The sequence below is a fragment of the Podarcis tiliguerta genome (assembly GCF_965153285.1).
Source record: "Podarcis tiliguerta genome assembly, chromosome: 1".
Taxonomy (NCBI): Eukaryota; Metazoa; Chordata; class Lepidosauria; order Squamata; family Lacertidae; genus Podarcis; species Podarcis tiliguerta.
In genome coordinates this window covers 49,975,838-50,000,330 of record NC_139534.1, presented here as the reverse complement: position 1 = coordinate 50,000,330, position 24,493 = coordinate 49,975,838, and the positions used below count along the sequence as shown (strand labels likewise).

At 43.8% G+C, this 24,493-nt stretch overlaps 1 protein-coding gene and 2 long non-coding RNA genes across 3 annotated transcripts in view; 1 reads left to right on the top strand and 2 right to left on the bottom strand.

The window, feature by feature from the left end:
- LOC310673230 overlaps nucleotides 1-24,493 on the bottom strand; it is a 78,219-nt gene that overhangs the window by 13,288 nt on the left and 40,438 nt on the right. The window lies entirely within an intron of this gene.
- Nucleotides 13,696-23,273, bottom strand: LOC310673236. The gene is made up of 3 exons (XR_014508930.1): nucleotides 22,228-23,273; nucleotides 15,776-15,895; nucleotides 13,696-14,025 (listed from the first exon to the last, which is right to left on the bottom strand). It is a non-coding gene; the product is annotated as an uncharacterized lncRNA (long non-coding RNA).
- IGFBP5 (insulin like growth factor binding protein 5) overlaps nucleotides 20,407-24,493 on the top strand; it is a 42,000-nt gene continuing 37,913 nt past the window's right edge. Inside the window, exon 1 of the mRNA XM_083431133.1 lies at nucleotides 20,407-21,691. Coding sequence (XP_083287259.1) covers nucleotides 21,340-21,691 — 352 coding nt within the window. The 5' untranslated portion in view covers nucleotides 20,407-21,339. The remainder of the gene's footprint in view (nucleotides 21,692-24,493) is intronic.

The window sequence follows — 24,493 nt, the reverse complement described above, 5'->3', positions numbered from 1 at the left end:
AGGGGAAGGTGGATCAACCACAGGTACAGGACGTCTGTACACAGCATCAAAAGTGGGCCAAATTCTGCACCCAGAGTGGTAGCAGAGGGAAGACTCTAGATAAAATCAATTTGCATTCATGTTTAAATTTCTGCATATTCTATCCTGCTTTCCTAAAGCTGGGGCTTTAAAGGAAGATAGAATTAATTTGGACGGAAATGTCTGATGCACCTGGAAGACTGGGAGAGAAGGGAATGAAGTTTGGTTAAGAGGCCAGTGGAGAGGCAAGCGTGTGCTGCATCTGATGGTGTAAGGGTGGGTCTGCAGGCCCAATGTACTCCCACAGCTCATTTGCAAAACAGCATACAAGACAAGGTTAGCCACAAACCATATCTGCCCTGTGCATGTCTTGCTATTTCTTATGAAATACTCCAGTTTCATACCCCTCAACTGTCCCAGCACTGGGGGGCAGAGAGCAGACGGGGCGGGGTGGGGCAGGAATCCTGGGGGCGGGGCACCCAGCACGGGCGGGGGGGCAGCCACGATGGCACCCCTCTGGGATCGTGCTGCCGGGGGCGATGCGCTCCCCCTGCACTCCTCTTCCTCTGCCAGTGCCCATCTTTAGTGGGACATCCCAGAATTACAGAGCCATTCTGAATTCTGATTGGATCCTGGAATGTAGTGTTTTTTGGTCCAGTGCTCTGGCTCGAGCCAGTTAGCTTGCACTGGAGCACCAGAACAAAAGATCCTTAGTTTTTGGTCTTGCACTCATGCACAAATCAGCTGGCTCCTGTGAAAGCTCGGGACTAAAAAATGAGCATCCTGATTTTGATCAGCAGGATGTTGGAGGGTATGCCATCCCCCCCCCATCAGCTTCAATTCAGACTGAGAGAAAGAATGGCCTAGCTGTGTTTTTAAGCAGCAAAACGTGCCCACAGCCAGGAAGTGTGCTTCCAGATAGAGGCTTAATATTGCAAATGAGACATTCAGGTGTTGTGAAATTGTCATTCACAACAGTTTGTTTGTTTTTTTAATTTAGCAAAATTTCCCCAGAGAGGGTAAATCTGAAATAAATTGAGAAGGGGGTATATCACCTGGCATTTTAATGCCAGTGGTGTTTTCAGGATGCTGTAAAAAAATATTGCATGCATGAGGATAATCAGTTCCATAGTATTAAAAACAAAAACACAAGACCTTTCTAGAGGCAGAGAGAGAGAATAGCAGCCTTGAGAGTGGAAGAGTGGGCTGTGCACAACTCTGAAATCACTGTTTTCTGGAAGCTCTGCTTGGCACCACCCTCATTTCTTACCTTTCCTAGACACTGTTCCTGCTTCCATGCCACCTTGCTCCCTGCTACGTCCCAGAAGTTGTATTTCTCAAACTTTTGATCAAGTTCTTGATATGTTTATTTTAGTTTATTAAAACTGGAGGAGGCCCACTTCACTCCCACACTAAAAGAGTATGTTGAACAGATTCTTGAAACAGTAGTTATGAATTGATACTATACTTTTTCTTTAAATAAAATAAACTAAAATCATCTGCTAGATTTCTGGGCCAGCGTTTCATTGAGCTTCTTGACTGACTGACTGATTGATTGAGAAAAAGTATTTATACACTGCCATAAAACATTGTGGTGGTGCAATGATATCATTGTGCAATGATAAAACCTAAAACACAGTTGAAAACAGTTGAAAATAATCATTAAAGTGACTAGCTAATCAGGAGTGTTTTGAACAACTGCACAGGCCTGTCAGCATATACAAAGTCTTCAAGAGACACCTGGAAGTCAAAAGCAAAGGTGGGAAGGGGATCGCTGTATTACCCATCAAACACAGTCAATCTGGGAGAATAACAGTCCTAAATCCAGTCCTAAATCCAGACTGAAATGAATTTAGATAATTTGTGTCATTAAGGAACTCTTAAAGATGCTCTACCTTTTTGCCACAGTGTGTGTGTGTTGGCATACATTGAAACTGGAAGATCAGTCCACTGCTGAGGTTCTCTAAGACTGCAATTCTATTCATAAGGGTAAGCCCCATTGGACTCAGTGAGACCTTCTTCTCAATAGACATGCATATGACTGGACTCAAAGACTCTGATCCAGAGCACACTTCACTGGTGAGTAAACTCGATTGAACATAGTGGGACTTACTTCCTAGTAAACATATGTTTAATAGTAAATGCATTTCTTTTTGATTAAATAAATCTTATTTGATTAAATAAAAACTATACCACTGCACTCCTAGCTGCAAAGCACCACTCTCAAACATAAGGGCATGTCTCCCTAATGCCCAGGTCCTTAGTCATCACCAACTGGCTGTCTTGAAGGCATGGGCTAGATAACTATTAACATCCCAGGAGCCTAAACAGAGAAGAGCCATGTGTGATTTTGCTTTAGGTGTGTTCCTTTGGTTGGTTCAGAAATGCAGTTTTCTGGATGGTGCCCTCTTCCTTACTCCTTTACTGCTCACTTTTGATCCAGGTCTTTCCCATTCTTCCCATTTGTCATTTCTCCCCATTCACTTGTATATATTCATCCATCCAGAAGTCAACTCTCTAGATTCCTCAACAAGTGCAAAGCACCAGACATGTACATTTTTATCTTGCATAAAGCTGCAGATGTTTCACATCTGCCTCCACACTTGTTATCCTGCCAAATTGCCGAGTCTTCATGGCAGGTTTACAGTAAAGAAAGATTGTAGCTGTAAACAGTTTTATGACAGGTTGACGTTACAGGCTTATGGCTTCTTGCCTAAACTCTTGAAGGCTCTATGACTCCACAAAGCTGGGCCACTGCTAACCCCATAAGCCCAGTACAGAAGAGGAGGGAGTGACGTTTGAACCTACCATATGACCACACAGGTCCTTCGCTTGCTGCAGACCTGCATGTTTAAGTGACGTTTACCAACAGATTCTGGAATTTCCAGTTAACAAAACTCCTTGTGGATGCTGACACATTTCCATGATGCATTGTTATGGCCAAAAGGATTGAAACTTCAAATGTGGGACACACTGATTTCAGCTTGTGGTGGGAAACTTTCCAGAACTGATGGAGTTATACACCTCGAAAGTGTGGAAATTAGACTATAGTTCCATTTACAGAGATATGGGAAATGAAGAGACCGGGTCATTTAACCCTTTAATTAGTTCCCTTTTACCTCCTATAAAAATTATGCAAGACACTCTCTTTTAAAGTTTAAATAACAAATAACTTTTACTCGGTGTACTTGCACTTTTTAGATTAAACATACAAGACAGAAAGGTGTTACTTATGTTACGAATACATATTACATAGAGTTGTATCCAGTGCTGTTTTTCTAGAAAAAGAGGTGCTGGAATTCACCATGAACGCCTCCCTTGTTCTCTTCTAATGGCAATGGCACTCACCTGAGAGGTACCAGAACTGAGTTCTGGTGAGTTCCAGATGGAAAAAAAGGCCTGATTATATCTAAGACAAAAACTGTTACAGACCAACCAACTCTGAGGCAGGAAGCAGCACAACAGAACAGACATACTGCTCAGCTGCTCTAACACAAAAGACTGTTAATACCTGCTCTGACTGTACCAATGGACATAACTGCCTCTGGCAGGAGGTGTATGACATCATTGTGAGCATTAACCCTTTGATTGGTATTTTGGATCCTTTCATCCCATAAAGGAGGTGTCAACTTGGCCCTATCTAGAGCTTTTCTCCAGTGGGAACTCATTAGAACTCAGTTCCTGCACCTCTCAGATGGGCACCAATGCCATTCTAATAGCACTGGTCCTATCCATAAATTATTTTCCACATGCAGGGCTAATGTGCAGGACCATACCCTTTTGGCCATGCATGCAGTAATGTGACTGACCCTGTCATCCACATTGTGGACATGGATGCCTCCAAATGGGCAACCATACATTTTTATTGTACACATTTCTTTTGCCTAAAGTCTCACTTTCACTGGAAAGATCCTGGAAAGATCATCCTTCCTTATAAAACTTGATGGACAGATGTTTATGCAGCTGGATTGATATAAGTATGCAGTAAGGAATGCTTATCAGATTGTGCTGACACCAAGAGAGATTTCAGTCCATGTTGTGATAGCAACACCACTTCAGCAAATATTCAAAAGCTGGCCTTTGTTATACCATTTTCCTTGCACCCTCCTTTTCTATACTTAATTTTGTCCGGTCAGTGGGCAGGGTGGAGGTCAAGATGCATATGAATCAGCTCAAAACTGATCCCTCCCCCAAATATATTTGTCATTATATGAGGAATATAGGCAAAAGGATAATGGACACTGAGTACACTCTGGCCTCAATTCACTGTCTGGAGATTTACTCTCCCTTTAGAATTTCCTCCCCCTCTCCCGCCCCAGGGAGGGGCAACAACCAGGGGAAAGAAAGGCATAACATCTTACAAGGACAGGAAGAAACATCGCAGGCAGAATAATTGCCACACACAGGAAGAACAAGGATATCATTTGAGTTCCGCACTTGTAGTTTTATAAATCATTTAATGTGTCAACATGAATAGAAGTTATTAATACTGCAGTTGTTGTATAAGGGATTATTATTATGACCGGAATGTATTGGAAAATAGTAAGATTTTGGGACGCAGAAATTAAGCAAATAATTTCAGGAGGAAAGAAGTAACAATGTGTGAGGTGACAAAGCAAATCTGGGCATTGCCTTGGAATATTCACTATTTACAGATGTCTGCACAAACAAGAAGGTTCCAATGACTTGTGACTTTCATAGCATACACCATGCCTTACTGGAGTCCTTCTTATCATGGCTTATCACTTGCTGGATCATCACGCTTTCCTATGTCCCTTGTAAGCGAAGCCGTCCAGAATCTCGCACTCCCAGCAGGGTCACCCAAGGCGGTAAGGTCATAAGGAAGGAGCTAGACAAAGAATGATCCAAGAAGTCCTCAATGGCAGAACAAGCAGATGATAACAAGCAGTATGTTACAACGGCTGTGAAGGTGGATGAAGGCTGCAGCAGATAAGAATCTACCGGTCGTCGTGACTACTCATCCCATTGGAACAGAGCCTTACTGCGAAGACTGTGTGTTGGTCTACACTGATCTACACTCATAAAACAAATTCACTCATTGGGGTCTTCCAAAAACCCATCCCAAACCCAAACCCCAATACAATCTTACTCGGCTATGAGTGATCGCCAAAGAACATCACGGCTTATTCCTCATCCCCATAGCCCAAACTCATGTGATGATATATTTCTCTCTCTCTCTCTCTCTCTCTCTCCCTCTTCCCCTCACGTTTGAAATATAATTGTGAGCTCCTTGGGGCAGAGGCTTCATGTTTGCTCATGTGACTATTTTTAAAAAATGTTTTTACTTAACTAATGAAATAAGATATAGTAGAATATACTTGTCATTCAAGCATATTTATGGAGCTATGTGTATACCTAAGTGTGACACACACACACACAATGGTTTTCATTTTCATTTTCCCAAGTGCAACCAAACTGCAAGGACACACTGTCTTGGAGGAATCAAAAGTTTGTGAAATTAAGCTTTATAGATTTCATTGCTTTTATTGCATCATGTGGAGTGTAATGTGGTGAGAGCTACTTTGTAAATAAATATCATAAATATAATGTTGGGAGAGAGGGAGTTAAGCTTCAAACCACCAAAATGCTGTGAGTTGTTATTTTTAATCCCCAAAGCATTTGAAAACGATGCGTGTGATTGATTCCACTTCGATCTCAGGCTAACAAATGCATTTCACATTGCCCTTGTTCCAGTCTTACATCCCTCCAGGATAGGCAGGTATTGAGGGTGTGAAGAATGAATGAGCAATATTGAGAAGCCAAAGGAGCCCATTGTATGAGCCAGAAGGTTCTTTATTCATTTACCAGTGGCTCATTCAGTAACTGTTTGCCCATCCTGGTGTTTCGGCAGTTCTCCTCCTCTCATATCCCATTCTCCTGTAGCTAGACCAGAAACCACCCGGATCCATGCCCATGCCCAGTCCCTTGTATTTTCACTGCATTGCAAAGCAAATAATTGCACAGCAGCTACAGGATTCAAGACTGCACAGCAGCTGCTCAGCGTGTTTCCATGAGACAACGCTGGATTTATACTTCTCTCCCCCCTCCCTTTTACTGGAATTCTTTGTTGTTTGCTGATGATGATGGCTTTCATTTGCTTTTATTAGCTGCAGGTGTTTTCTGTTCTTCAGCTGCAAGCGCTTTCCCTTTTTCCCTGCCAGTTCCAACCCCGGTTTGTGCCTTGGTCACCTTTTGGAATATGATGTGGAGAATAATGGAGATTTTTGCGGCTTCAGCAGATGCGCTCAACCTGCCTGGCTTCAGCCCCTCCCCACCAGTTGAAAACATAAGGAGCACTTCTGCCTGGGCTTGGAGAGCAATCAAGAGAGAACTAATTCATGGTGGGAAAAGGAGGTGGAGATTAGGGATGGGACTCTGCGCCATGGCTCTCCTTGTTTAGCGCTCGTGGTTCTTGCGCCACCATCTAAGTTTATTAATCTGCTTTAGCAGTATGGGCTTGGTCCACAGCAGGTATATTGACTGCAAACTTGAAATTGCTGCTGAGCGATCCAAAAATGTCAGGCTTTAGCTGAAAAATATAGTAACTGATTTTGACTCTAATGCAACCCCAGGGCACACTAGAATGGCACAGAGGCAAATGGTGTGTGTTTTTAAATTTTCATTCTATATTGTATATTCTATAATATGATATTGAGTTGCTTTAAGGCTGTTAATATCCCCTTCACAAAATGAATTGTATTGTTTTATTGTCACCCCCCACACTATCATCTATCTATCTATCTATCATCTATCTATCTAATGTTATTGATTTGTTAACAATCACAAAAGTGAAAACCAAACAAAAAGAAAGAAAACAAAGATTCAAAAATTTAAACCATATAGCATCACAATCTGGAAGGACAAAGGTACAGTGCAGATCCAAAGGGATAATAAAGTATTATATTATATCATAAAAAGATTTCCTTTACAAATAATAAAGATTTATAAAATTTAAAGTATTCTCCACCCGTGAGTTCCATCATTATAGAGAATAAAGATACTATACAGCCTTAAATGAGCCAGACATTTGCATATACTGATAGCACCAAGTGATCATGTGACTCAATATTTGTATATTATTTTTATTCCCTGCCTCTCCAGTCCCCTTCACCTCAACCAGCCACCTCACCAGCAGATCCTTCCTTTGCCTACTGGGTACAGACATCAGAACATAGAGCATTCATTTTTCCTCAATTTTGCCTTTTCTTCTTTGATAGGATTACATGGCAAATCAACCCCACCCACTGCCCCTACCCCATCTCCCCTGCTCAGACAAATTGCTTATCTCATTTATTTTCTGTCTTTAACAATGCATGGTGCTGATTGCTGACAGTCACATCACCAGTGGAGAGATCTGCATTTAAAAAATGCCAGTGTAATGCCAGTGCAAGGCACAGGATAATAAATCATTACCTAAATGTAACAGGCTGAGCACAGACAGTCCCAATACATATTTAATCACATCGTATTGTACAGGAACAGCAGAAACCGTCAGTGAGTCAAGAGGAGTCACAAGCTTAAACCTGGAGATTGAGAACAGTGACAAGAATTTGGGGGTGAAAAGTTTATCAAACAAATCTATGTCAAAAATTGCTCACAAGTTCTCACATGTGACCAGTTTATGCACAAACGTACAAGGTCCATGGAAGCTCAGTCTTCTACTCACTTTTAATGAACTTTGTTACCATCCCTAGTGGAGATACAGATAAGCACAAAACAATTTCCCCCTTAGATGGTGTGGGTGGGTGTCTTTTTTAGCGAAGTGCCTTGAAAAGGAGACAGGATTGCAACACAGTGGCAGAGCACTTTGCATCCCAGATCCAATCTCCAGTATCCTGAAGTAGGGCTGGAAAAGGCCCCTTTCTGAAAATCTGGAGAGCCACTGTCAATCAGTATAAACCAAGGACATGGAACTGGGTGCCTCCCCGTCCCCCACCCAAATTTGTCAAGTGAGCAGAGCCACCCACCCATCAGTCACCTGACATCATAATATCAAGTGAGATCGTTTTTTTTACATTCGTGGTTGAAATCAAACTGTGTAGGCAAATGCACAGCCCACAAAACACATTTCAAAGCACTCCAGAATACCCAGTAATCCAGGTGCTTGCCGTTTCTTACAAAGCACTAGCAAGGGACTTAATAAGTTGACCATTCGGGTCCTGCAAAGTCCATTGCAAAGCAGTCTGTAAGATGTGACAATCAGCCAGTTGCTGAGTGTTGCAAAGCCTTTGGTAGAAAGGTTTGCAAGCACTGATCAGCCGATTGGCAGAGCCTACAAATTCCTTTCTGCTGAATCAGGTCTTTGCCTGCCCTGTACCTGACATCATATATTATGTCAGGTGTAAAGCAGGTGGGCGTGGCTGAGCTGAAATGGCCTCTCTGGCCAAATGGGGAGGCCTGGTGGGCCTAATTGGGCCAATGGGCCAGTAGCTCTTCATTCCTGGTGGAGATGATAATAAGCTAAATCAGAGTTGGGGAACCTGTGGTCTGGAAAAGAGTCTGAGAAGAGATATGACAGGCATCTTCAAAGTTCTGAAGGGCTTGGAGGAAGCTTGTTTTCTCCTGTTCTGGAGGGTAGGGCTTAAACCAAAATTACAAGAAAGGAGATTCTTACTAAACATTGGGAGGAACTCTGAGTAAAACTTAGTTGTCTACCACCCTTTGTGTTTGAGCATGCTTTGATTCCCTTGCACAGTAAAGACAACACTGTGACGTAATATTGGGAATAGGTGTGTTGAACAATAGATCTAGTCAAGATGGTGGCATTGTCTCCAAGAAAAGATGGGTATTCTCTTTTCTCAGTGAAGCATACCGTTACTTCTCACATTCTACCAACAGAGCACTGGGTCAGAAGAATCCCAGTTTCCTATCTTTTGTTCTAAGAATGAGTTAAAAGAGAAATCAAATAACTCCCACTGGTTTGCTTGTTTTATTTACTTGCGTGAGAGTCCAAACTGCACAGTGAACAGCGGGTGAAGTGATCCCATGGTGCAAGTAAGCACAAACATCAGTGTGTACACATTGATCGAATATTGGAGGAATCTAATTATGCATGTAGCAATAAAGCTGACACCTCTCAGGAGACACATTAAGTAACCCAAGCACTGTTGCTGTCTTCATCACAGCTTGCTCTGCTGCGTTTGCTTGTAGCCATGCAGAACACAGCTTTGTGGAGACCTAATTGGATTTACCATAGTGCAGGGAGGTTGAACGAGAACTGGGCTGCAGCTGCAGCAGTTGTGAATCCACTATGCCCCCTAGCTCTCAGCATCACCATTGCACTAAGAAAGTCCTATTCATGCTCCAGTGTTGCAAAGGGAAGGCTTGCAGAAGGCAGATATTTTCAAGTTTGCTTCAAGCATATAATAAGAAGAGGGGGGAACAGTGAAAGGCGCTGTCCTTTCTAGAATGCAAGAATTCTTTATGCTCTTTTAAACAGCAAGCAAAATGTGTATGGTCAGGGAAATTGCATGCTGCTTTTTCAACCAGGGTGTAAAGAGGATTATTGGAGACATCTTTGCAGTTGTTTAATTGATCCCATATCTAAATTGTAGAGCTATCCTCTCTCTCTCTCTCTCTTTTTTTTTTCCTCTGCAAAGAACAGGCTCATTCCTGGTGATAGTTTTAGGAGATGTTTGTACCAATCCTGCAGGTTGGTACCTACATAAGGGCACAATATGTAGACCCAGAGCTCCAAAGAAGCAGAAGTAGCTCCCCTCACTCAGGATGCATTTTGGAACAAGTGTGCAGATCAAAGGGTTATCCCTGCACACCTGGAGCACCATGCACATATCAGAAAACCTCTTCAGCTTTGCATCGCAGCCCATATAAATTGCTCTTTGCATCTGTGCAATTCAAAGAATGCATTTTAAGACCTTTCTAGACAATCAATAAATGCAAAGGTGTTAACCATCTGTATGTCTAGAGGTCTTTCCCTCTGAGCTATGTTTCTGTTGCATTGACACTCCAGTTTCCCAGGACTGGATGTGTAATATTTGCATACCTGGGAAATGCAGCTCTTCCCCGAGTTACTATCCCATGCTATTGGCAGCAAGACTCTCACCTCCCCACATTCCCATCCCGTTACTCCTCCTAGAACAGGACTAGCTATTCACTCTTAATCAGATGGCTTAGCCTGAAGCATTTTCAGAGATCTGGACACAGCGTTGCAGAGCAGTCGTTGCCAATAGCACACATTCATTTGTGTGTATAAATCCCATTATAATCTCTGGTCAAACCAGTTTTTGTGGCGCTTGAAGCAATAACCAGAAAGTCAAAAGTAGCCCCTAAGAAGTATGGCTGTCTGCCTTGCAATAGACATGTGTACACTGCGGTAAGACATTATTCACATATTGACGCAAGCCTCAAGTTAACCCTTTCAGGTGGTCCCTATAAAACAAGGCAAAGCTACCTTTCATTTTCAGCCATGCTCCAATCTGCTGTTGTCCCTGTTAGATTTTCATTTAGGAGTTCAACTGGACTAGGCCAGAAGCTGCTTGTGTGATCTGGTCCAAATATCTTCAGCATTCCCTTGACTTGCAAGAGACATGGGGAAGTGGCTGCAATCAGGGAAATTATATAATTTCCTCACCCTTTCCATGACTCTTGTATAGTTATAAACAACTGCTAATGCTGGATCACAGCAATCAGTGTAGTGATAAGGAGGAAATTGCTCCCATTGCTTCATATAAATAACTGTCTGCATACACTTCTGATGACCTTCAAAACAATAAATGATTTGTGTTCCTTAGTTTGCAGGTGGGGGGGGGTCACATTAATTTAATATCCTTTAAATATGACCTGGACCGAATGACCTTTATATTTTGGCTACATCTCTCACAACATGCATTCACTGTTAAGAACAAGAGTGGCCGTTGTGATGCTCTACAGATGTTGCTAGACTCCAACTCCCATCAGCCACTGCCAGCATGGCCAGTGGTCAGGGATACTAGCCAACACACTGCCTTCCAGCTGTTGCTCATCTCTGGGTAAAAGGAGGGTGCTCTATATATGAAACACCTTAAAACATTCATTAAGCATCCCAAAAGGAAAGAAATTAAATACCATTTTGCTTGCTTTCCTTTTGCCCATTCATCAAGCTTAGCTAACTGATTCCAGTTGGCCAAGCCATTTTCTTATTTATTTTCTCCTATCCTCATCCCCTCTTTCACCAGCACACACTGGCATGGTGCTCTGGCATTTCAGGGTGGAGAAATATAAATCCCCGGGGAACTTTAATCCTTGCCATTCTTTCTAATTGCACGAAAACTTATTCTTTCTTTTTCTTTGAGCTTGTAAAATTTAAGTTTCCTTAGCAAAACCTTTTAAAATATGGATTTATTATTATTTTTTCCCTTTACCAAGCTAACTGGACAGAATCCCTTCCAGATAAAGCCAGTTCTTTATCCGTGAGTCATCCATTGGCCTGTCTGGGTGCCCCGCAATGAGTGTGATGTGTCCAGTGGCAGCAGAGTACACAAACCAGGCCAAGCAGTCTAGAAGACATATGCTCTAGCCCTTCATCTCAAGTTTGGAAAGCTGACACTTTCATGCATTACAGCCTGGAGTTAGTTGTGGAGCCCAGAGCAGATGAGGTGTACTGAACACCAGCCATTTACCCATAGCTACAGCAATGAACAGACCATCTGCGATACAGAGTATGCTGAATGTGATATCAAATGCAGGATCTCACACCTTGTCCCAGGAACCTCACGAATATACCTTTTTTATGGTCACAAGAGGAATAAATTGTTGTCGAGGGGAAAATAATGGTGAACGGAGGCCACATTCTCATGTCACTATAGCCTTGTGTTGCTGGCTTATCGCCGTTTATCAGGAAAGAGCAGCGTACTGATGGTTTTGCAACCTGCTTACTCCAGATTTGTTCCTTCCACAGAGTGAATGGGGGAAGCAAAATCAGCAGCAGCAATTAAACATGGCTTGTTGTGACATCCCAGCCCAGGATCCTGGGTTGTTTCTCTCTAACAAGCCCAGGTCACCATGGTTTGTTGCTGGCTTATGGATCCTGGCTTGTCTGGCAAGCACAAGCCTTCCTTTGGATATCACAGCAAGCTGAGCTTAATTGTGGCTTTCTAGCTTGTTTCTTCTGCTCAGGAAGGTCGAAGTGGAAACTATGGGGCTGTGCACACCAGCACCCTGGACCAGCAGCCTTGGGTTTCGTTACTTGTGTATGCAGCCCATATTAGCAGTTTCAACTTTCTATAAACTGGAAGCAGTCAATGGACAATAGGTGCTTCAACAAACAGGATATCTCTCACTTCCTTCCCAGTTCCTAGATAGATAGATGATAGATGATAGATAGATAGATAGATGATAGATAGATAGATAGATGATAGATAGATAGATAGATAGATAGATAGATAGATAGATATAGAGATAGATAGTGAGACAGTGAGAGAGTTCAGAGCTGTATTTAAGTACACAGCATCTGAACTTATGACCTAGCTGGTGGAGCTCAGGCATCTGGGTGGAAGAATGGGCTCGCAGTTTCAAAACTGAATCGATTTAAAATGAGACAAATTCTGGATTGGTCTGTAGCCCTCTGCCCTGTGCACCCATTCCACTACCACCTCAACATTCCCTCTGGTCCCTTGCAGAGAGAGTCCTGCCTTCCTTGCTCATGCTTGTCAAGGTGGCAAGCAAGGTTAAGAATTGTGGAAGCATCTAGGCTGCGCTTGAAGCCTGTGGCTAAATTGAACGCAAACTCCATATGCTCTCCCCTGGGAAATTAGATAGAGATAGAGAGGAGCGCAGGGAATATAACAAAAGTAGGAGCCAAGGTTGCCTTTGGATTGTATTCAGTGGTGGCTTTGCCTTAGTGGAAAGTGCTTCTGCTTATACAAGTCAGGGCACACGCACACACCCCTTCTTCTTCTTTTTAGCATTCACTGATCCATGAGTCATCCATTAGCCTTTCTGGATACCTGACATAACTGTGATGTGTCAAGTGGCGCCAGAATACACATGTCAAGCTAAACTGCCTGGAAGATATATGCTCTATCCCTACTGCTGCCCTCCATGCCATATCCATGCTATTCTGGAGGGAGACACACACAGCCCAGCCTCAGCAGAGTGAACTTGTGTCCTTCCCACTTTATGGAGAACAGTCTTCAGTTTGGAAGGTGAGCTGGTCCAAATCTGGTATAAAGAACTCTCAGAGAGGGAGAGGCAGGACCTTTCAGACCAAAGGATGGTAACAATGACAGTGGCATCTCCATGGTTTCTGAGCCATGGGGTGACTCACCCCATCCCTGCTGGGGTTCAGCTATTTGGGTGGGCTAAGGAGGGGAGGGTCTCATAGCACAAAAGTGGGTCATTGTCAGGGTGGCCCTGTGTCCTCCTTTGGAAAGCAGTCCTCCATTTTGAAAGGCTGTCTGGTCAAAGTCTGGTTTAAAGATAAAAGTGCAGGGGTCTTGAAGTTCCCCATCCATAAATGGTACTTAGACAGAGGACTGAGCAGGTATGTGGGTCACCCAGCCACAGTCTTCCCCCACTATGGTGAGAAGTAGTGCATTTCTATTTATAGCATGGTGATGTGTTCTTTAAATATATATATATATACTGCTTAATACTTTTTAAAAAAATCTCTGTGGTTTACATAAAAACAATAAAAACACAACATTCAGTACAATTTCCTAAATACCCAACCAAAAATGAGATTAAAAACAAAATCCAACATTATATTGTAAACTAAACTAAAGCAAAAAATAAAAATCCATTAATATTAAGAGTCAGAGTCCAGGAAAGAAATGAGTTTTTCAGAGGTATTTAAATGTCATTACTGTCTCTGCCTCACAAGTTACAATGGTGGAGGCATCCCCGAAGGTGGGTGCTATTGCTGAGAAGGTCCGCTTCTGCACTGTCATTGGCTGGTCCTGCTGGGACAACCTGTGAGGCCTCCTGGGAAGAGTTTAGATCGGCTTGTTCTGTACTGGGAAACAGCCTGCTGGGCATCTTGGTCTGAAACTGTATACAGATTTAAATATAAACAAAAACATTGATCTTCACTTGGTATCTAATAGGCAGCCACTGTACCTCTTTAGAAGGAGGTGATGTTTAAGTGACCACCCAAAGCTCAGGAGCAGCTTCTGCAGCAGGGGGAGGGGGCTAATTGCAAAATATTGGGTGCCCTAAATTGCATCCGATTTGGCTGCTGTCTGCTAAGACCAAGCTGCCATGGCATACAGTGATTATATGAATGTAAGTGCCTATCTTACAACAAGAACAAACAAACAAAAAACCCAGCCATCATCTTTTATTTTTAAAAACCTTATGGGCAACGTTTCTATTTAAAGAAATGCTCGAAGCAGCGTGCAATTAAAACAAACTATTAAAAGACAACAGTGCACTAGCATGGTATATATAGTCATATTAGAAGCCAGCTGTAGCAGAACGCCGATTTAAAACATACTGGCTATCCACAACATGGGCATTTCATCTATCTGTCTATGTCATCAAAATATTTCCGTTCTAAATTCTCACTTAAAATGTGACCATATTAGCTAGCAGAAGCCAAACATTCAAGTCACAGAAGTAGAATATACCAATCAGAAATATAATAAATGAAAACACAGAAATATAAAGCAGAAAAAAACCTCTGAAAGCCAACTATCTGCTGCCTCCTTCAAAGGCAGTTGCATAAACAAGATAGTTGGCACTTTAGCCTAGAGAAAAAGAAGAAGAGAATGTGGCCCCCTTTGCAGAGAGAATCCCAAAACCCAGGCACCATTATGTATTTATGGAGAATATTTGTTGGCTGCCAAATTAACCAAGACCTCTGAGTGGTTCATGGTACATTAGGGTTTATTTATATACCTCTTTTTGGACCAAAGGCCACTGAAGAGTGAAAAGGGATGGAGGAGAAATTAGACTTCACATTTATAGGCAAACTCACCTAATTTGTGTTTATCAAAACAATATGTGAACACAGGGACTTTATCTGGTGAATAAAGAATCTTAGTGAAGGCACCAAGTGGGTATCATTGGGAAAGGCATTCCATTATGAGGGTGCCACCACCAAAAAAGTCTTCTCCTTAATAACCACCTGCTTTACACCTGGAGAAGGGCCTCATCTCATCTGGGCAGATATATACAGACGGACTGGAAATCTTTCAGGTATCCTATCCCCAAGCCAGTACGGAAAAATCCCTATTATGAGTGGGAGTGGGAGAACCTAGAACAGGTACGACTCCTGATCTCAGCAGATTAGAGTATTCATATTCAAGCAGACTATCCTGTAGGCATCCTGAATTGCACCCAGAAAGCAAATGGAATTCAGTGATGTTCTTAATCACAGACATATTGTGTTCATTGAAATATGCCGCAGGTAGCTATCTGGTTGACTCACACTGGATGAGCTGCAGTTTCTGAACACTTTTCAAAGAGAGTCCCTTGGAAAGCCTATTGTCTGTTATGGATGCATGGATGTTGGCAAATGATCATCCTTCTGCAGGTATGGGCTCAAAGCGGATTGTGGATCATGGTGCTTCTGCTCATGCGTGGCACCTGAGAATCTAGGAGCAGAGCCAATAGGAACTCCTAGGCTGCCCACCTGATCTCTAGAAGAAGCAGAGTGCACTTCCACCTAGGACAAGCCAAGCACCAACTCCAGAGTAAACTGCAGCAACAACACCTCAATCTTCTCTGGGATGCATTTCAGTTTGTTAGCCCTCACCCTGCCTATTACTGATCATTTCCAGAACATCTATCTCCTCACCTTGATTAGATGGAGATGGTGCTGAGGATCATTGATGAGCTTCCCTCAGTGGTTGGATATAAATCTCAAACAGCATGGGAGGCAATGTGAAACCATGTGGGCACAGCCACATAGAAATTGCTGTCAGGTGAAGCAAAAAAATTTCAGCATTGCATTCTGAAAAATCCCCTAAGTACTAGAAACAGAACCAACACAATATGGTGCCTTCAGTTCTAAGCCCAGGCAACCATCCCAGAAAGCTGTCCACAGATGCCACGGACAGTGCTGTTGAAAGTGGGAGCATGAAGAGTGTCACATTCCCCATGCCTTTCTGCTGCCTTAGGTCATTCACCGGGTGTCAGGGACTGTGCTGAGGAGGGCTGCACTGAGGAGGAATGGTGGGAGCCTCCCCCTCCCCCTGCTCCTGATCAGGATCCTGAATCTTCCCAGGAGCAGGAGGACAGTATAGATTTGGAACAGTGCTTTGCAGAGGACATAGTTCAGAAGGCAGAAGCTGGGAAGTACTGGGTGGGGAAGAGAAGAACTGGGAGAGAGAGAGTTAACAGACTCACTTTCTCTGGAAAGTGTTCATCCACTGCGCCCAAGGTCAAGAAGAGCAGATAAAGTGGCAACACAGAAAGCACAGTGGTTGCAGATCAGGTTGCAAAATGCGGAAGTGACGTGGGTGACTAGGGAGGAAGTGGGTGGAACCCTTAATTGGGAGCACCTTCATTCCTAGGAAATGGATTCTTTGTTCTCTTACTTGTGATCATTAAAGTTTCTAACTGGTAAGAGGACTCCTTTTTCCTTTGTTCTGCATATTTACTACCAAAGTGGGGAGGAAGGCAATTCCCTGAAGCCTGGCACCGGGGCAACCAAGACAGTCCTTCAAGCTGGTTGGAACCCAGGCTGAAATGTATCCAGATGATCAGGGTCATCCAGGAGGTTCTGAAGCTGGACCACACCAGAGGCTCCTGTAACTTACCCAAGGAAGAAATTTTGAAACAAGGTGGTAGCTGGATAGTTCCTCTCTGTTGCTCCTCCCTCCCTTTTGTAAATGGCATGAGAGAGAACTTAAGACAATCATTTAGCAGCTGGTACAAAGAGAATACAAGCAATGCCAGAAAAATAAGATCCTTGTTAGGAGTAAATTCTATTACAGCTAACAGAAGCTAATTGGTTGCAAACCAGTTTCTGGTTTCTGCTGTTTTAAAGCAAAACTGCTTCTTTGCTACTGGTGAGAGAAGCAAATTTGAGAAAGAGAGCAGATGGGCACTGATGGGCTCGTTTCCATCATTAGTGGTGAGCAGGATCACTTAGCCACAAATTGTACTCGAGTCTGTTTCTTCCAGTCCATCTCAATTTCACCTGTGTGATATTCCCAAGTCTGTTCTGTCGTTCGTATGTGTGTGTTTAAAAAAAGCTCTGTATGAGAAGTCAGACTGAAATATATATTTAGAGTTGTACATAAACACACACATATATACACACACACACACATACAGTGGTACCTTGGTTTAAGAACTTCTTAGTTTATGAACAACTTGGATTAAGAAAGCTGCAAACACCAGAAGCAGGTGTTTTGGTCTGTGAACTTTGCCTTGAAATAAGAACATGTTTTGCTTCCTGTTAAGTGTGTTCCATTTGTAAATTGAGCCCCCCGCTGTTATGGGAAAGCACACCTTGGTTTAAGAATGCTTTGGTTTAAGAACGGACTTCTGGAACGGATTAAGTTCATAAACCAAGGTACCACTGTATAATTCAAAATAATATGCATTTGAAAACATATTTTATCTCAGTGCACAGATTTCTGAATGTATTCTATCATAAGATGCAGCTTTTTAGGGCAAGAGTCATGACACGAAATTTGGAGAAGCATGAAATCCAAGGAATAGTTACATTCCAATCCATTTATTAGAAGTGCAAATGAAGGTCACTTTGTTTTAAAAACATGGGTCAAGTGAAATTCTTCCCCATCCCTAATTGCAAAAGCCTAGGACCAGGGCAGGACTGCCAACTTTTAAAATGCCCCCTGCTCCTGTGCCTTTCTCAAGCAGCTTGATTTGCAGACATTAGTAAATGGTCATGTTCCCCTTGTGCCATGAAACGTTTCTTTTGCTGATTTCTGCATTAGAGACACAAGAGCAGACCAGGCTGTCCTTCCTTGTGCCAGGCAAAGGGAGGGCTTTTTCAAATCTCTACTCATCCAGGAACTCTTTTGCTGGCTTTGAAAAAGTTACAGTCAGCCACATCTGCAAATAATGGAATATGAATAATCTTCCAGGATTTTATGAGGATAAATGAAGCTTCAAGTCCAAACACACTTCCCAAGAAGTAGGCTCTGTTGGTCACATCCACAACATACATCTAAAGCACATGGCTTCCCTCAAAGAATCCAGGAATGCTGGGAACTGGAGCTCTGTGAGGAGTGAACTACGGTTCCCAGGATCCTTTGTGGGAAACAGTGTGATTTAAGTGTGCATTAAGTGTGCTTTCAATGTATGGTGTAGATCTGCCCACAAGTGGGGCATACTTCTGAGGAGACAGCACCTGGTGCGCAGCAGAACTACTAGTGTCACCAATGGAGCATGTGTAGAGGGAGGGATTGCATACTATAAATTAGGGGGTGAAATTAGGGGTTGTAAAATAAGCTCTGTAGGAGATTTGTTAGTGAGAACTAACCCAGCCAATGTCCAAGGTAGAGGGTGCATTTTGCCCTCAATACAGTTCCCATACACAATACATCCTTGGAGAAAGTTGTATCTGTTGGATTTCCACCTGTCACACAGTGGCTAAAGACTCACCAGCTCTGCCAGCAGAGAAAAAAGGCTGTGAATCCCATATTTAAGTTAACCATCAACAGGGAGAGTATTCAATGAGCTTCTGCAAATTTCCCAGCATTCAGATTCTTTACTTAAAAGAGTATTTTGTGGTGCTGGCAGCTCTTGGACATTTGAGAAACAGATCTCTCTAGGGTCTCTCTCTCTCTCTCTCTCTCTCTCTCTCTCTCTCTCTCTCTGGACTCCAATCGTCCCTCTGTTTGGTGTCAAGAAAGAAAATGTAAGACATTAAGTAGCCAGCACTAAAAACCTTCAAGCAATGCCAGAAAGGGGTTAATATTTTTTTAAAGAAGCAGGCCCAAGGACTTATCATAGATAAGGGTGCATTCTAGTGGCAAAAGCAATGCAATGCAGGCATTTTCAGCACAGTCGGGAGAACTGAAATCCACCTGGAAGAGGAAGAGGAGAGGCCCGGCCGCTCCTTGAGAATCTCCAATGAAAATTGACGGGTTGCTCTCAGTCATAGCCCCCTCTCCCACCCACCCTACCCTGCTGCTTTCCTTTGTTGGAAGGAAACACCGACTTCTTAGTGGTTACTATATGCAGAAGGGGGAATTTCAGAATGCCAGGCTGTGGTTCCATATCTCCTGTGTTTTCTTCAGAAGCCATGTTTGCGTTTGACCCTACTGGGAAGGGTGGTGGTAGACATGCCCATCCCAGCCACTGGCATCATGACAGTTTGCGGTCTTTCAGCACCCATGAAAATAAGAGAAGGTCATTGGTTCTATAGCACGCAAGAGAAAAAACCTTTTCTTTCCAGACATGGTTTTTTAAATGTGTTTCAAGGTAACAGGTCAGAAGAGCCCTGGGAAGGGTAGAAGAAATAAGGATGCTTATTTGATGTGGCTCTTTGATGTGGCAAAAGCCCTCTGATGATGCAGCTAACTTTGTTTCTGGTTTCTGTTTAGGTTCCCTGCTTTTGCTGGTTTGTTTGGCTTTGCTCATGCTCTGGGTTTGCTTAAGCAATTGGTATTTGAGAGGTAAGGAGCTTTTGTCAGACACACACACACACACACTGGCGGAGAGCCTCGCTGAACAAACCAAGCGCTGCAACTCCACGCAGGTTATTGCCCTGCAGTGGTGATGTCATGCAAATGGGCACCTGCCCTGTTAAAACCTGCAGGCGTGGTGCACGGTAACGGAATTGTCAGCCTAATCCTGCAAACAGCTCCTGGGGCCTGGAACGATGCCTCTCAACTGCGAAATGTCAGATTATACACAAAAGGAGCCACACTAGGCTGCAATAACCCACATTCTGTATACAAGCCTGATTTCATGAACACTCTTTGGCATAGAGCAGACCATGGTGATTAAGGTGATAGGAGGTACCGCAAGGCAACACTTGTGTAGTGAGTGTTGCCAGCTGAGCAGAAACGATGCCTGGCCAGCTACCATTCAGCAATCACCAGGTAAAGATTTTTGACGGGGTCTGCTAGGCAGCAGCAATTCCATACTGAGCTGCTGTTAAGTGCACAGGAGCAGGGATCAATAAAAAAGTTGGCAACTCCACATGTACCCTTGTGCCTATGCAGAGTTACTCAGATCTGAAGCCCCACTAAGGCTTGCTCCCAAATCATGGTGCACACACATGAGTCTAGCCTTGGGCATTTAATAAAACAAAAACATGACACCAATTTAGCCCAGATACTCTGAGCTTTTTCCACTCTTCCCTGCAGTCTGGAGCATAGAGAACTTTATTCCTTCTTGTCCGGTATAAATGAGGCAATTGGATGCCTTTGGGGTGGCGTGTGTGTGTGTGTGTGTGTGTCTGCGAACAATAATGTGGCTGATCATTGCCAAGGGCTTTGGAAGCCTAGAAGTCAGAAGCTGCACAGCCCACCCCCCCACACACATTTGGAGTGTGCACTGATCTTGCCCTGGTTCCTGGCACCCATTCAGGCTGAGGTGTCATTGGGATCTCAGATTGCAGCGAGGGGCTGGCAGGCAGCCAGGGGCAGTCTATTTAAAAGACATGCCTGCTCGGCACTATTCAGTCTCTTTAGAAACTTCTCCAGGGGAAAAGTGTTGGGAGATCTACAAAGTGGAATTCTTTTTTTTTTCTCCTTCTTTTTTTTCCCCCTCCTCCCTCCTCCGTTCTCTTTCTACTGCCGACTTTGTAGAAATCCTCCAACTTTTACAGAAAACCTCTTTGTTGTTCTTAACCCAATCTAGGAAGAGGAGGATAAGGGGGGAGGAAAAAAATTGCAGCCAGTCCCATGCTAAATCTCTTCTTGACAAAGCCCAGCTCTACCTGCTTTAATGCTACTTCTCTCCAGGCGTTTTTTCATTTGCTGCAGATAATATCAGGACAGTCGAAAAGAAGCTGATTCCCTGCTCTGCTTCCTCCTCAGCCTCTCTTGCAGACGTTGCTTTTTTGAGTGAAGCCTGTGGATTATTATTGTTATTATTGTGCCTCTCGGTGTGCAGCTTCACCAAAGCTCTCCTGACTCTTCTCTCCCCCCCCCCCCTCCTTGACTCCCCAACCCACCCTCTCCATTTCCAACCTGTTGCATGCGTAATTCTTGCAACTGCAGATTTTGACAGCCAGGTTTTGTTTTTGCATTCCGATCCTGAATCATTTCTGAGGTGGAAAAGCTCTTTTGGAATCTAAGGAAGGAGACACTTTTTTTCCGTTCGTTCTTTTTGAAAAAGATTATTTTCCTATTTTTCTATACTGAAATTTTTTTTTTGCAAAAGAAATAAAAAGAGGACAATTGATATTGCCTTGGGTGCCTGCCTCGCTGCATGCCTGCCTGTGCCTTGAAGATGCTCGTGACCCAAGTTTTGCTCCTCTGCCTCTGCCTGGGGCTGTCCCAAGGGCTGGGCTCCTTTGTGCACTGTGAACTTTGCGATGAAAAAGCCCTTTCCATGTGCCCTCCCAGCCCGGTGGGCTGCGAGTTGGTGAAGGAGCCCGGCTGCGGATGCTGCATGACCTGCGCCCTGGCTGAAGGGCAGTCTTGCGGGGTGTACACCGAGCGCTGTGCCCAGGGCATGCGCTGCCTGCCGCGCCAAGGTGAGGAGAAGCCCTTGCATGCCCTGCTGCACGGCCGAGGGGTCTGCCTCAACGAGAAGAGCTACAGGGAGCAAGCCAAGAACGGTGAGTCCTGCCCCTGGGCCTTGGCTCTTGAGGGGGGCGGTCACGGGGCACCTCTTCATTTCGCTCCACTCTCTTGCCTCCGCACATCCCCGTCCGCCACCTGCCATGCTGTCTAAGCGCCCTCTGAACATCTTTCCCTGCTGTCTCCTCGGATGCACCACCTATCCCATCAGGTCACCTTTCCAATCCAATTACGCCCAGGTCACCCCCACCCCACCCCGCTCACTTGCACCTCCCTTACCTTCCATGACACATAAACCTGTGCAACCTCCCAGCGCTGCCCTATTTTCCCCCATCCTTATTATTACATGCCTGGTTTCTCACTCAGATGAATTTTCCACCCCACCTGTTGCCTCCTTGACCATCGCTTCATACCTCCACCTTTCACACTCCCACCTCCTCCTTTGGTCCCTCCACGATCCTGTCACATTTTAGTCTATCTTCTCTGCTTTTTATTTTTAATGCTCTGCATCTATTTGGCAAGAGCACTCAGACAGATACACCCCATCAAGTCCCGTTCAGTTCAGGCTCCATACCTTGTGAGTGCAGCCCAGTCCCATCTCTGTCCAAACTTGAGCGTGGCTTTTTCCTTGTGATGTATCTGAATGTTTTGATGGGACATAGAAAGGAGCAGGTGCAATACAGTAACAAAAAAACGCCGAAGAAAAGAGTACTTTTGAACAGGGAACTTTGATATACGTTTTAGGGGGGTGAAGAAGCCAGCATTTCCTAACCTGTATTCCATTTGAGCCATTTCTTCTTTTTTGCACACCTGGATGCAAAAGAGAGCATTCTCTCTCCCAAAACAGCCACTGATTTGCCCCCCTCCTCTTTCCATCTTCTGCAAAAAAACAAATAAACCCCAAAACACACCAGGCATCTGCTTTCTGCCAGCATGCCTGTTGCATCCATACAGTGAAGATTTGCAGTTACAACTTCTCCTTCCCAACACCCCATAAATCTTCCTGCTTTTATGACAACTCCCCCCCTCCCCCCCCTCCACACAGAGCCTTTTCCTTTTCCTGCTGCTGCTTGAAAGCATTTGCTGGCTTTGGGTTGTCATCTCATCCAGCGGAGTGAAAATATCCTTAAGAAAACAAAAACAAGTTTCCAAAATGTCAGGTGCTTCATTTGGAAGAGGTGAAAGGCGAAGGCATTTTGCTTGGATCATTCCATAAAGTGGAACTAGTCTGTTAGGCGAGGAGGAGGAGGAGGAGCAGATACGACTTGATTTCCTGTCTTGGAACCCAGTAAACTCTGTAACAATCCACTCACACTAAAACTATGTGGAATATCCCCATTGCACGTCATCTACAGTGTGTGTGTGTGTGTGTGTGTGTGTGTGTGTTTGGTCAGTAATACGAACAATATGGTTCAGTGCAAATACGACAGCATGCAGAGCAATACACTCTGCTCTTCCTTTGGAGTTGCAACAGTGCCACTTACAGACAGATGAGACCAGCAACAGTTTGACTTTTTCATTTAGTTTGAACGTGCCTGAGCGTTTTTCTCTTTCCATCCCCCTTTCTCAACCCTCCCCCTTCTCTCACGCTTTCGGATCCAGCTGTACAGCAGGTGCTCCAAAATTGTCTGTAAGAGGAATAGCCAACTTCTTAATTCTTGGGGGCCACTCTGCTCTTCAGACAGCAGTCCTGGGGCTCAAAAGTATGTAGCTCGATGCACAAATAAACCAGGGGTTGTTGGGCATTGTAATAAAGTCTCAGATTAGCCAGCAGCAGCAGCCTTATGCACAAAAACCCAAACAGTGTTGAATCTAAATGTGGCCTCTCCCTCTCATGCATGCAGCCATTATATAATTATTTTTGTTTCCTGGGGAGGGGGGAGGGCTAACGTCCTTGCCATCCAGCAATTGATCTCCTGGAGACCAGCAAGGAAGCATGATGATTGGTGGGTCGTGTCCAGTCTACACATTTATAGCAGGCCATTCCTAGTCAATATGAATGGACTACTGTTTTTTAAAACTTTTCTTAAAGTTTCTTGCAAATTTTGTCTCTAAAAATGGGTGGAATCAAAAGGAGAAGAGGAGAAAAAGGGAGAGAGAGATCTAAAAATGGCAGCTCAACTACTCCCAGTGGATTGGCCATGAACCTATTTATTAGGCTGCTGGAGGCTTGTAGGTTAAAGGGTGACAGTTTTTGAGGACTTTGGGGTCAGAAGGTGGACACTGATCAGAAACAGACCTTTGTTAGTTCTCAGTAAAATCAGTGCTATTTTTCTGGAAAAAGAGGTGCCAGAACTCACTATGAACACCTCCCTTGTTCTCTAATAATGGCAATGGCACCTACCTGAGAGGTGCCAGAACTGAGTTCTGGTGAGTTCTGGCTGGGGGACAAAGCCCTAAGTAAAATTATCAGGAACTGTTGGCATGACTGCTAAACTGTATTTTTGCCATTAAGTTAAAAGTTTCCGACATGGTGGATGCTGTGGATCCTAGGTGTGTGTCGTACTGCGGAAGTGTTGCTCTAGCACTCTGATGGGGCTGCAATGACATTTCCTTGCTGTCCACCTCATTCCTGTTTCCAAGACCTGCCAGTGAATTTCAAGGAGCCTCGTTTTGCTCCTTAGTTAAACTTTAATCCAATAATGTAAAAAGCAGCCGTTGAAAATAATACCAAAGTCACCTTTTTCTGGAGATGGGCATGTGCTGGGAACAGATGACTTGCAGGCATAACTTTGTGCCTGCAGGAGCTTCATATATATATATATATATATATATATATATATATATATATACACACACAGGAATTTCTGAGGGCAAGGCATAGGGAAAATAAAAGCTCT